Source organism: Pogona vitticeps, chromosome 1 (genome assembly GCF_051106095.1).
Source record: "Pogona vitticeps strain Pit_001003342236 chromosome 1, PviZW2.1, whole genome shotgun sequence".
In the NCBI taxonomy this organism is placed as follows: domain Eukaryota; kingdom Metazoa; phylum Chordata; class Lepidosauria; order Squamata; family Agamidae; genus Pogona; species Pogona vitticeps.
This window is the reverse complement of record NC_135783.1, coordinates 292,238,367-292,252,027: the sequence shown is the minus strand read 5'-3', so window position 1 is coordinate 292,252,027 and position 13,661 is coordinate 292,238,367. Positions and strand designations below refer to the sequence as shown.

At 39.7% G+C, this 13,661-nt stretch overlaps 1 protein-coding gene across 4 annotated transcripts in view; it reads left to right on the top strand.

Moving 5' to 3' along the window:
* Window positions 1–13,661, top strand: part of LRP4 (LDL receptor related protein 4) — a 134,952-nt gene that overhangs the window by 49,057 nt on the left and 72,234 nt on the right. For all 4 annotated transcript variants that reach the window (XM_020799040.3, XM_020799032.3, XM_020799046.3 and 1 more), the window contains exon 2: window positions 7,495–7,644. In XM_020799040.3, coding sequence (XP_020654699.3) covers window positions 7,495–7,644 — 150 coding nt within the window. The remainder of the gene's footprint in view (window positions 1–7,494; window positions 7,645–13,661) is intronic.

Genomic DNA, 13,661 nt, shown 5'->3' with positions numbered 1-13,661 from the left:
GCTCTGCTCTCCCTTCCAGTTGCTCCAGAGCTCGCAGTCAACTATTCACTCCTGGAAGAAGGAGGGAAGATGAGGCTCCCTGCCAGGCTGGTGAATGGATAGCTGACCATGAGCTTCAGAGCGATTGGAAGGGAGAGCAGAGCCACCAGGGGGGCCAGTGGATGGTCTGGCCTCAGGGGGCCGGATCCTCATTACATCCAGCTGTGCGGGGGTGTTTATATACGAGTACGAATACCCCCATCTCTAATAATAATAGATTTTTTCAACAAAATAAAATAGTTGCTGTGGGTTTTTTGGGCTCTTTGGCCATTTTCTTAAGGTTATTTTGAAGCCATTGGGAGATGTATTTTCTTAGCTGATGCACCCGGTCATATCCAAAGTTATGTCTCCCTTAGTTTGGCCGAGGGTAGGAAGGCTCCTTTGAAATAATGTTTAATGTACCCTGTTTCCCAGAAAATACGGCTAAAGAGCCCAAAAAACCCACAGCAACCATTAGATCCCAGCCGTGAAACCCTTCGCGAATACAAAATAAAATAGCCTTTTTATTCTTAGTTAACATGGCAGTTGTGCTATGAACAAACAGGTTATGTTGAACTTTGGACGCATTCCACAACAGAGCAGTTTGTTCATCTTTTGTGTCTCAGTAAGGGCATATAAAAGCCAGAAGTATTCTTTCTAAATTGCATACAATGTGAAGGCAAAATTGATGTTACTGTTTATATGAATGTGATAGATAATGAGCAATGGTTGGTTTCTCTAGTGCAGTGGTTCTTAACGTGGGCGATAATGCCCCCCAGGGGGCGATTTCATTTTTCAGGGGGGCGGTAGAACGAAAAGGGGCGGTGTGGGGGCACTGGAGCAGAAGGGGGCGGTAGGGGGGCGCTGGAGCAAGCCAAACCTGTTAAGATGGCTGCAGCCTTTTTACAGTATGCATGAATATATATTTTCCTCCAATTTTAATTTAGTTTCAGAGTTTTCGTCTTGAAATTTTTAGTTTCTGCATTGTGGTTTGTTTTTATGCCCTTTTTATATTTCTTTTTGCATCTTAAAATTTGCTTGCAACTAAATCATTAAATGTTACTTTTGGGGGGCATTTCATTTTCTTGGAATTGAATTTTGTTTTCAGGGGTCATTGGATTTAAGTGTCTTAAATAAATAAATAAATAAATAAATAAAGAAAAGAAAGAAAGAAAGAAAGAAAGAAAGAAAGAAAGAAATCATCACCGCGGGGAGGGGGGCAATGATAACTTCCTCAATGGCTAAAGGGGGCGTTTCTTTCAAAAAGGTTAAAAACCACTGCTCTAGTGTACTTTGTTTATTTTGCAAGTGACAAAGTGATGTGAGCTAGTTCAGTTTAACTGGAAATACATTACTGTAGTAGTTTCAGTTTGATTGGCAGTTCATTGTGCGTTATGTCTGTTAAGATCCTGAGTATCATGCCCTATGTCATTTTGTGGGTCACACATGCTTGGAATGTAATGTTGTGTTAAAGGGTGGTAGGTGTTTGAAAAGTCAGTAGGAGAACATGAATATTCTGAAGATTATGTGTGTATTTCTGTTGCAGTCTCCTTGAAGAGATTTTAAGTACCTTGCAATTTTATGCTGTAGATCAGATTTTAATAATTCTAACATCAAATTTTAAATCATTTCAATACGTATGTCTGACAGCAGGAAATGTACTTAATGAACAGGAAAAATAGTGTCCTTATTGCCCGGAACTCTGTATCCTGTGTACAATAAATAGAGCAAGGAGATGAATTTGACCTCTGTGAGACAGGACAGATATGTGGCAATGAGAGAACTGTCTACAAGGCTGGACTGAAGCCAGTGCCTTGGATATAATTATCAAAATATTAGAGCTGAGGCCAATCTTTGTGGCTTGAGATAAGAGGAAGAGACAGTTTGTACTCCAAGGCCTATTTTGAAATCAGAATCTTAATGACCATTGAAGTGAACACAGTTTTGTGCAAACATGGTGAATGCCAAACCACTAGAACAGGCAAGGACCTTTTTTTACTACTGTAGCTGAATCTTCCAGTATGCTGGGTTGACCCAGAAATATAAAGTTAGGTCTTCTAGATCTTCAGAATCCTGCTTCATCGTCGTTGTCGTCGTTTAGTCGTATCCGACTCTTCATGACCCCATGGACCAGAGCACGCCAGGCCCTCCTATCTTCCACTGCTTCCCGGAGTTGGGTCAAATTCATGTTTGTTGCTTCGCAGTCCTGCTTCATACCTACGGTCTATTTAAAAGAGCTGCCATTAAATATACCTATAATGTGAGTGTGGTACTCAGTGTGGTGTAGTGCAGTGGTCCCCAACCTTGGGCCTCCAGATGTTTTTGGACTACAACTCCCAGAAGCCTTCACCACCGTCTCTGCTGGCCAGGATTTCTGGGAATTGAAGTCCAAGAACATCTGGAGGCCCAAGGTTGGGGACCACTGGTGGACTCAGGAGTCCTGAGTTTAATTCCCTGGCTGTGCCATGGAAACTCACTGAGGGGTGGTTAAATATCTCATTTGAAAACCCTATTAGAGTTGCTATAAGTCAATTGAATGTGACATCATTTGAACCAAGATTTTTCAGGCTTATCTCCAGGGATGAAATAAGTGGTCCATATGACATAGCCTTTAAGTTTTCCTTTTCAATGTTTACAGATTCCTACAGAACGCGAGCTGCACAACAAAAATTCTAATACCATTCATCTGTGGATGAGTGCTATCAGTGAGCCAACTTCCCCCAACCTGATGTTCTCCAGACCAACAGCATGGACACCACTGGCTGGAGATAGTAGAAGTCACAGTCTGACATGAGTAAACACATTCAAGGAAGGATGAATTACAGATTTCAATGTGTTATCAGTTAATACTAGATATGGGCGTGAACCTCCGGGTTCAGCAGTTCATGCCATCTCTAGTCAATACATCATTCATGCCTACATGATATTCTGACTAGGCCAGTTACGGTGGTTAAACAGTTAATAACAGTAATAAAACGCACACACAGATGCTGAAAATGTTAGAGCCAGTACAGAGTCTTGAAGAAAAAAGAATCATAATAATAAAAAAAGAGGAAGAGGTTGGTATGAGCAACATTCTGGTATAGCCAATCAGTAGACAGATGCTAGAGTGAAGGGCCAGAAAAGAGTGAGACTGTAGTAAAGGTAGTCAAGGTTCCCCTTGACATTTAGTCCAGTCGTGTCCGACTCTAGGGGGCGGTGCTCATCCCTGCTTCCAAGCCATTGAGCCAGTGTTTGTCCGTAGACAGTTTCCGTGGTCACGTGGCCAGTGTGACTAGACATGGAATGCTGTAGTAGTCTCTGCCCTATATGAGTGGAACATGAATGAGGGTTTCTTTCTACTACTGTGTATAGAAATGGAGGAATGTTTTTTTTATATGTATTGAAAGGTAACACGGCAACTCTTTGATTTCTGAAAGTCAGAAGATTAACTGCAGTATGTGTTGCATTTCTAGAGGAACTGGATGAAAAGATTGGAAGTTCCATTGCTGCCCTTGTTAGTTTGTGATGCTAGCAGGATGTTTTGAGAACATGTTCTATAAAACAGAGATTCAGGGCTTCAGAGATCTTGGTTTCAACATGCCTTCCTTTTTATCTTGCAGTTGGCCTTGACTAAGCTTATTCAAAATGCCCTTTGATTTCATTCTGATTTACATTTAAGTAATGTTGTCCTGTGTGCATTTGTTTGGGAGAAGCTCAGCTAAATTCTGTGGAAATTAACTTGAGTGAAGTTTGGATCAGACTAAAAGCAGATGTAAGATTTCAGATGCAAGATGCAAATATATCTAAGTGTCTCCAAATATGTCTTCCTACCATATATTCATATACTGTATTTGATTCATAATTTCCTGCCTCTCATATGATGATTATTTTATTTTGCTTCCTCAGGAGCTTTTGTTTCATTTCTTTTTTTGTGTATTGGCTGAGAGCCTCTCTATGTGTGTGTTCCCACTTCCCATGTCCCTAATGATTTTAAAAAAAAATTGATCTAAACGTAGATTCCTGTAATTTCTCCTAGCTGCATTCTTGGTGTAGTTTTGGCATATTGAGTTCTTCAGCTACCATTTGACTTGTGTGTTCATATTAAAGCCAGTTATAATAACTTTTTTGAATAACATGATATAAATTTTCATCTTGCAAAGCTGTCCCTAACATGCAGAGAGCTTTCAGAAATACTGTAGTGTTTTCATTTTAAAGATGGGGTGTCTAAGAGGTTTAAAGAGATGTTTTTCAAGGTATCATAGCGCTCACTAGGATAGGGTAGGTGTAGTAAAAGTTCCATTTATACTCCATTTTTCCTCCAGTAATTTGAAGGGAACCTATGTGGCGCTTCTTTCCACTTTTCAGTTGTGGATTTCTGTCCTTCTAACTGCAAGATCTGTCAATGCAGTCTTTTTGAAAACAAGAGGAAAAGTCATTTTTTCTTTTAGCTAATTCTTTACTTTTTGCATGACAGAGTGTACTTGACTATGCATTTCAAATAATAGCTGCTTGACCAAGATATATTGGAACCTTCTCCCACCTGGGGCTCTCCTGCTGTGTTAGACCTTACCGCTAAAGGCTGTGCCAGCTGGAGATAGGAGTTACAGGTTGGCAGAGGTTGCTTTAGCTGCTAGCTCTGATTCTCCTGAAGCTGGCAATAGCTTTTCAGTGGGTACTGAAGTGATTATGTCATTTTAAACTGCCGTTATTTGCTTGAAGGCAGCTTGTTAGAACCAGTCCTTTCTCTCATTCCCTTTATTTTTCTCACTTTATTGCCACAAAGAGATTTATTGCCTTCGGTGTGCCATTCTTTTATCCTGGAAATTGACTTTCCTCAGATTCCAGATAATCTTTATAGTATGTGTGATTGCTACCATTTACGCTTGCCCAAGTCATAAACCTTATATGACCTGTATAGACTTGCTGTGCTTCTTTTCCTTCTCTGAATGAATCAAACCTGCTGGATCTGCCTGACGCATTTGGGTAAACTTTTAAGGAAGAAAAGAAAACTTTGGAACGTGGAAATATTATGCATTATGGTATCAGATAGATTCATTGACGGTAAGAAGAAGGCTGTTGATGGCTCTAGCTTCCTGGTGCATGCAGTGGGGTAATTTGGTGTGTAGTGAGAAGTGTGTGCTATATGCTGATAAGTGGCTTCCAATAGGATTTTCAAGGCATGTGAGATATTTAAGGAATGGTTCTACCAGTGCCATCTCCAGTGAGTTTCCATGGCCAAGTGGGGATTTGAATCAGATCTCATGAGTCCTAGTCTGTCATTTTATCCACTATACCCCGTTGGCTCCTTGAATTCAAAGGCCTTTTCATTCCTCTTGACTGTATGTGTGTAATATGTTCTGATGTAGCTTTGCAAGTCGTTATAGATTGCACAATGCCTGTGTTTGCAGAAAACTTAATGCCATTGACCTCAAAACCGGGGAAGAGAAACTAGCTTTATAGCCTTTTCCCCCCACACTATCTTACATATTTTATCTTTCAGAAATTGTCTTAATTTCTTATCCTTACTCTACACATTATGATGTCTCTTGAATTTTGCAGTAAAACAATACATTTGTTTGAATAGTCCACATGTGGAACTTAATAAAATGTTATGCAGGACACACAGAGACTGAGCTTGAATTATCATTTCCAAGAGTCAGAGTAGATCCACTAAATGAGTGGTTGAATTATACAGTACAGTGGTGCCTCGCATTACGAGCGCTCCGTTTTACGACGAAATCGCTTTACGTTGAAGGTTTTGCGATCACAAAAGCGATCGCAAAACAATGTTTCCTATGGGGGAATTTCACTTTGCGATGATCGATTCCCTGCTTCAGGAACCGATTCTCGCAAAGCAATGATTTTTGGCCAGCTGATCAGTAGTTTCAAAATGGCCACCGGAAAAAAACATGGCTCCCCGCTCTTTTCTGGGACGGATTCCTCACTGCACAGGCAGCGAAAATGGCCACCCTATGGACGATCTTCGCTGGAAGATGAGTTTCAAGCCCCTAGGAACGCATTAATCGGGTTTTAATGTGTTTCTATGGGCTTTTTGATTTTGCATTGCGACATTTTTGTTCTACAGCGATTTCGCTGGAACGAATTAACATCGTAATGCGAGGCACATCTGTATATCAATTATGTTGAGTCTGTGAATCTACTATAGTTGGGACTAGTAATAGGATAATGACTGTAAGGTTTTGCAATTCAGTGAGATTTCTGCCTCCCAGTTTTCACATATGACCACCACTTCATAAGAAGAAAACCTGAGTGGATTTAAGCATGAAGGGAAATAAAACATTGCTGCTGGTATTGGTGATAAATTCTTGTGCGAAGCTGAGTGTTTACTCAGCAGCAACCTTCCTAATTCTTATATCTGTCTGTCTGAGCTGCTCTTCTGCACCTGTACATAGTTGGTGGACCTCTGGGTTCTAGCACCCCATCCCTGACAGAAAGTAGGTCCTGCATTCCTGAAGGCTACCCTCCACTGTTCTGAGTAAATTGACAGGATTTTTAGGCAACAGCTGCATGAATTTCCTTGTCTTTTGCCCACATGAAAATGCTAATGAAATGTTTCATCCTCAAAGAAGGGATGTTACAGCCATTCCTGATTTAGAATCTGCAGCAACACAAATAGCACCAGAAACATTCCAACACACGTATGGGAAGAGTGCATTTTATCCCCTTAATCACTTTACTTATCCAATGGGCAGGTTTCTTGGCTTCCAACTCATTTCCGGATCTCCTCAGCTGACTGGTGTGAACATGAGACAAAAGTGTCATATTCAGACACATGGATCCTGTCTTCAAGTTTCTGATACACTTGAGTGATCTATTGCTTATGTCCTATTTTTAGAGATAGAGCTTACTTGCAAAGAATTTGTTCATGCAGTAATTTTATTTCTCATTTCTTTTCTCTCTTGATGGTAACCAGACAAAGGGTTTTATATTATTAAATAATTTTGAAGAAAAATTGCTGTTTTACTGCAAACCATCTGGTGACCGGCCAGTGCATTCTCATCTACCATCTGCCTGTTTGCTGCTTTCAATTATAAACAGTGTTTTTATTTTTGGCTTTTTAGACCTTGGGCATTCTCTTTTAAATACAAACCCTAAAGTCTTGTATGTTGTGACTTAAACTCTTATAATACTAAAAAGGACTTTGGAGATTGTCCTCATATGGTGTTCATCTGCATGGCATAAGGAAGAATATAGAGATGGAGGTGTTTGGGAATAGGATATTGAGCTAAACTGCCCCAGATATTTTTTCACAATACCAATCTCTAGATTTTCTCTCTTGAACAATTGCATTCAGTGGTTGCTTCTAGTCAATTGCATCTCAGAAATCTAAGGCACATTAGCAGGGAGTGTGTTAGACAGTATATGATATGTATGGGAGGGTGCTTACAATGTCACCCTCTACTGTGCATTTTAAAGTAAGTTATATGCCTCTTGCCACATTTCTCTGAGATACTGATTATTTTCTTCCAACAGGTGCAGCTAGCAGCGGCACAGAATGTTCTTGTGGACGCAACCACTTCACCTGTGCAGTGAGCGCCTTTGTGGAATGCACTTGTATCCCTGCTCAGTGGCAGTGTGATGGCGACAATGACTGTGGGGACCACAGCGATGAAGATGGCTGCAGTAAGGCAACTATTTATTACTGAGAGGGAGGGCTTGGCAGTATAGCATTAGGTGCTGTAAAGGGCACAGGTCACTTTTTGATATCATAGCAGCCTACATTGTGTGAAGGTAATTCTCACCATAATTTATTCCACTGTTAAAAGAGTCCAGCTGTGTACATCTCCATCAGGAACTGTGGGGCTCAGGGTGTGGCAACTGTGAGTGGTGTTGTTGAACTCTGATGCCGTCCAATTATTGCTGCTTCCTCACTGGCTGTCATAAAAGTCACAACTGTGAGAAGAAAAGGAAAATGTAACTAGCACATACTGCAAAGACCTTTAAACAAACCAGTGTTAAATGTTATGTCTCATCATCTCCCATCTTACAGTGAACTAAATAGGGTTTTCAAGGTAAGTGAGATATTTAAGGAGAAGGTTTACCAGTGCCACCCCTCCCCCATCTGCTAATGAGTTTCCATGGCTAACCCAGATGCAAGCCTGGTTCTAGTTCGACACAGTATCTAATACATCACACTGGACAGATGGTTCAGTGGTCAAGCAAGAAAGAAGGAAGTGGGAGAGAGAATGAGAAAAGGGAACACGATGAAGACAAATAGAAGATACAGAATAGAACATTAGGAGGCCAGAGGAGAGGCATGGAGACTATGGAGGTGAAGTGTGAATGAAAATGGAAGGTTCTCTAAAGGCAAAAAACCTGGCATTTGGAATAAGTCACGAAGAATCTTGATCTAGAATCAGTACTGTGCTTTTTTATTTTAACTATTAAAGTATTTTAAATAAACACAATTATCTTTGCCCCACCATCCATGCCACAAACTCCAGGGACAATTAGAAATGCCACAGTGCATTTCTTTGACCATGCAGGGAGACCCATATATCTTTTGAAAGTAGCCTATTAATGCACTAGGGAATAATCGGTCCTGACTGCATTTGCCTTGGTACTGCACTAGCTGTGAGAGCAGTTAGGTGACATATGTTTCCTTCTGTTCAATTCGGATACCACCAATGCTCGTTTGCTATTGAAACAGAGTGGGCAGAGAAGGCAGAGTTTTGTTGCTGCTTTTATCTCTCATCCATTGAACAACATATGTTGTATTTCTTTGGACTGATTTCATTCCCTGTATATAAACTGTACTTTTTATTTCATCCTCAAACATCCAAAATGTGGAACAGATGACATTTCACAAACAACCACAAATGTCAAGCAGGTAGCATGTTCACACCCTAGGAAAACATCCAGTGCATCATATTCAGCTGATCAACAGAGGGGGATGTGGAGGGAGCACTTTGCATTTGAACTTCTCTCTTTGTTTCTTTTAGTTTTGTAAAATAGTATATAAGCATATATGTACCTAAAAACTAACAGTTCCATGAAGCAAGCATTCTTGTTAAAACAGAGCTGAACAGTGGAACAGACTATCTAAAACATGGATGTTAAAACCCTTAAAGTCATATGACTCATGTATTTCTTTTTTATTCTCTGTGTTCATTACTTGTTTCAGTCTTCAGTTTTAGCAGAGCAAGAAAAGGGGAGTGCCTTTCAGACACTTCAATTCTTGTATCGACTTTACAGTGCAATCACACACCCCTCAGTTCTGCTCTTCTCCAGCCCATTTCGCATCTACGCTAGACTTTCCATCAAAATGACTACAGGGCAAAAATGGTATTCTTCCTGATAGATAAGCTTTAATAGAAATAAAGTCCAAAAATGAAATGTGTAAAATAATAACCTAAGGAAATCATTCTCCATAACTAGTTGAATATCTAGTAGTGATTTCTGAGATACAGAATTCAAGCAGAATATGTATCTGGCTTTTAATAAACTGTGTCTTTTGTTTTTCCTTTTGATCAAGAATTGTAATTGCACATTTCTTGTTGCCTGCTTCTCTGTGTTTCAGTGTTTCTGGTGGAGAAGCTGAAACTGCAAAACTGCAATTATTTCTATAGCCTCACCCCCCATCTCTCATGCATGATCCCTCTTAGAGTTACTGAATGTAAGTTAGCAGCCATAACTAGCTAAATCTTCATTCTGTGTTGCTCTTGGCTACTAAGCGTTGCCGCTGCTCTTTTACTAGCTGAAAACCAGAAGCATAACTTACGCTGCATCAGGCTGATAAAGTTAGCCCTCCCTAAAGATCCCAAGTCTCCACTGTGATCCCTTCCATCATAGGGAAGCCATTGAAGGACATGGGGGGGGGAATCACAGATGCTTGTAAAATTATCCCAAAAGTGGTGGTTTTAAGAAATTGAAAAATACCATTTTGTCTGGCAGCACCCAAACTCATCCCCACAACGAAAGAAATCTCGGTGGAGCCTTGGAACCTTTGGGGTGTGGGGGTGGAATCAGAATGTTTTAATTTCCAAAAAAGAAACTGTGGCTGATGACATCATTGGTTTTATGCAGAGTAAGTTAAAGCAACAGGATTTTGGCCATTATTGTTGTCCTCCTCAAATACATTTAAATTTTAGATTAACAGTTTTTAATAGAGAAATACCATGCTAATTGAATAGATAAGCTAAAGCATTGCAGAGCAGAGGGTACTTCAAATAGAAATGGGAGAGAAAATGAGGAAGAGTTTGGGGGAAGATCTAAGGTTCAGATCACATTGTGCATACACAAAATGTATAGAGAGGATGTGAAAAGTGAAAGTGGAGAGAGGGAGGGAAAGAGATATAAAACATAGTAAAAGATGGGATTCAGAACACAAATACAAGGACCAAGAGAACTGAATTTGTTTAACTTCCTTGTACCTTGTACCTTACTCTATATCATTTTCCTCCCCCTCTTGTCAACACCCTCCCTCCTCTCTCAGTCCAATTTTCTGCCCTTGGGATGTTTCCTTCTCTTTGATTTCCAGTCATGGGTGAAAGGATTGCTTTTACCTTCCTGGGTGTGGAACCAATAAACTGGGTTGGTTTTGAAAATGAAAACTCAATCTCCTGTGCAGATGTTTTTGCAAGAAATGGTGCTCTGAAAGTAGGCGCCGAAAAAGGAGGGGCAAAGAATTTGTTTTATTAGAGAATCCAAAATTAGCTGGTCATGCACAAGTAGTAGAAAGGGACTGTGCAGGAAAGAATAAAGCAGAGGTAGTTTAAAAGCCTAAGCAGAAGATGTCCGTCTGACAAGCCATCATCTTTGTACACTGTTTTGTACAAATGGATAGATTACTTATATATCTGAAGAGGGATTTACCTTTGGCGAATGCTCTGGGTGTTTGTGTATTTGGGGGACTCTGTTCGAGTGTTACTATATAAGATTCTTGTAGTTATGGTTTCCTTAATAAACCTTGCATGCTGCTTGGCCACTTTTTTTTAAAAAAAACTTGTGTATTGAGATAGCCTAGCATCTCATTTACAATTATTGTTTTTTCTTGTAAATTCTTTTGGTATTCTCCTTTGTAAATTCTTACTTCCTCTTAAAAACAATCAACTTTTGTGCAGGCTGTTTCTTCTTTATTAGCCAAGTTAACATTTGAGGGATTTTCATTCTTGCACAGCTGTCTGTCTTGTTTCCTTTTGTTCCATATGAATTTGTCTTTCTTTTTTTTACATGGGCTGTTTCCAACAAATCAGTATGTTGTGCCCTAATTTTTAATTGAATTGGGGCTATACAAAGAGAAAAAGTAGTACATTGGCCCTGTAGGGAGGTTAAAGGGACGGTTATATTTTATATGGGGGTGGGATGGGGAATAACAAAAAAAAATTGTCCCTTTAGTTGGAAAAGGTATAAAGAAGAGCATAGATATATTGGAACATCTTCTGTGGCTAACCCTATGGTTGTTTAACATCTTCCCCTCACATACAACTTCACTCTCCTTAAAACAAAAAAGAGTATTGTGAAAACCTAAAGACCAACAGGTTTTATTTGGCATAAACTTTCTTGATCTGTAGTTCACTTCATCAGATACAATGGCTGTAATTGATGAAAGCTCATCTCAATTTTTTAAAATCTTTAAAGTGCCCTGAATCTCCTTGGTATTTTTTGCTGTAACAGACCAAAAGGACTATCACCCTGGATATCTCTGCTACTTATTTTCATACAGGGGAAAGTGAAATGACAGTTTGCATTTGGCAGAAATAGATGAATACTGATTTGAATATAAAATGTAGTCACAAATACATTGATCATTTTTATTTAAACGATGAATGAATATGGATTTAGAGGTGCCTGAGCCTGAGCCTTCTCAGTCTGGTGAGGCCTTATGCCGAGCCATAATAGCCAGTCCTTTCTCCAGCATCTGCTATTTCTGTTGAGCTGTTTCTATACCCACATGTAGCCACTGATAAAATATGCATTTTCCAGCCAGTAGTGGAAGGTAACTGTCCTTGTGCTGTTAAGACAGGTATGTAGCATCACGGAATTCTTCATGCCCCACATGTCACACAGCACAGGCAGCTTGACTCCATCCATTCTCCCAGTAGCCGCCATATGGAGCCCAAAATTCAAGTAGCTAGATTTATGGGATAGAAGCCAAGAGTCTTGTCCAGAATCAGATCTGGCAATCCTATCTTCAGCTTAAAGAAAAGTTATAAAGGAGCAAGCAATTGGTAACAATGTATGATAATTAAAGCAGTAGTTCCCAACCCTGGGCCCCAGATGTTCTTGGACTACAACTCCCATAAATCCTGGCCAGCACAGCTTCTGTGAGTTTTAATCCAGGAACATATGAGAAATCAAGGTTGGGGACCACTGCTCTAGAGTCTTTCATAGGATGAGTTATTGGTTTCTGGTTTTCCACATCCTTGCCTTTTTGCAGCTGTTGCTCACATTTTAAATTTTCTTTTGGCAGGATTCCTTCCTCATGGTCTTATTTCTTGTATTATTTGATTTCACTGCTTCAGAACTTTTGAGCATGTAGCTTCTGAAGGATTATCTCATGTCTTTGGAGAGAGTTGCTCAAGGGAGGTTGTCTGCTGAGTTTTTTGTCTACCTGCCTCTAGCAAAGGTAGCTGCTCTCTCTGCATCAGGCTTCCTTCTGGTGAGGTTTGCTATCTCTCCATTATGCTATAAGCTTAGATGCTGTCATACTAATAACAATGGGCAGTCTGAGAAATGTCAGTGCCTGATTTGTGTCAGTCAAGCCATGCTTACCTATTAAGTTGGTTTCTACCTGATATCAAGAGCAACTCCGTTACTGTGTGCTTGTCTCCTAACCAGAACAGAGGACAACAAAGACTCGTGTGGTACTTTTAAAAACTAGCACATTTTGTTTGGCTTAAGCTTTCATATCTTGCTTATACATCAGAGGGAGGGAGCTGCCTGCTCATGAAATTTCACGGTATAATAAATTTGTTTGTCTTAAAGGTATGATTTGGCTGTTCGTTGTTTTTGCTTCAACAAACCACTTTGGGAAACACATAGAGCCCATCTTTGTTCCCTTAAATGACATTATTGAACATTTGATAATTAATTTATTTGGATTACTAGTCGCAGCTAGCATTGGTATTTATTCTGAATGTGGGTCATAGTGAAAAGCCAGTACACATATGAAAGCTTTCTGCACAGAGACAGCATGTTTCCTTGATTTAATACTACTCTGTTTCCCTGAAAATAAGATCTAACCTGAAAATAAGCCCTAGTTAAGTGAAATCCCACCTTCCACCATTGTGCAGCAACCAGAAGAACATGACATAACTGTATTTGAATAAATGTAGATTGTTGTACATAAATTTTTTTTAAAATCCCCTGAAAATAACCCCTAATATGTTTTTCTGGAGCAAAAATTAATATAAGACCCTGTCTTATTTTCAGGAAAACAGGGTAATCACCACTTTTTTCATAGAATTTAAAGTGATATATGTAGGTTCTTAGCAGAACTTGGCAAAATTAATTTATTTGGATTATATTTTCTAGCACTGGCCATACTGACTGCAATTCTGGGAGCTGTAGTCCAAAAAAATCAACTTCTTGAAGCTTCTTTGATGTTGACACGGTGATTAGATCCATACCTGCTTTGCTTGAGCAAGGTTTCTGAGTTCCATTCCTTCAGACTATGCCTCATTTAGGTGCCGCGAAAG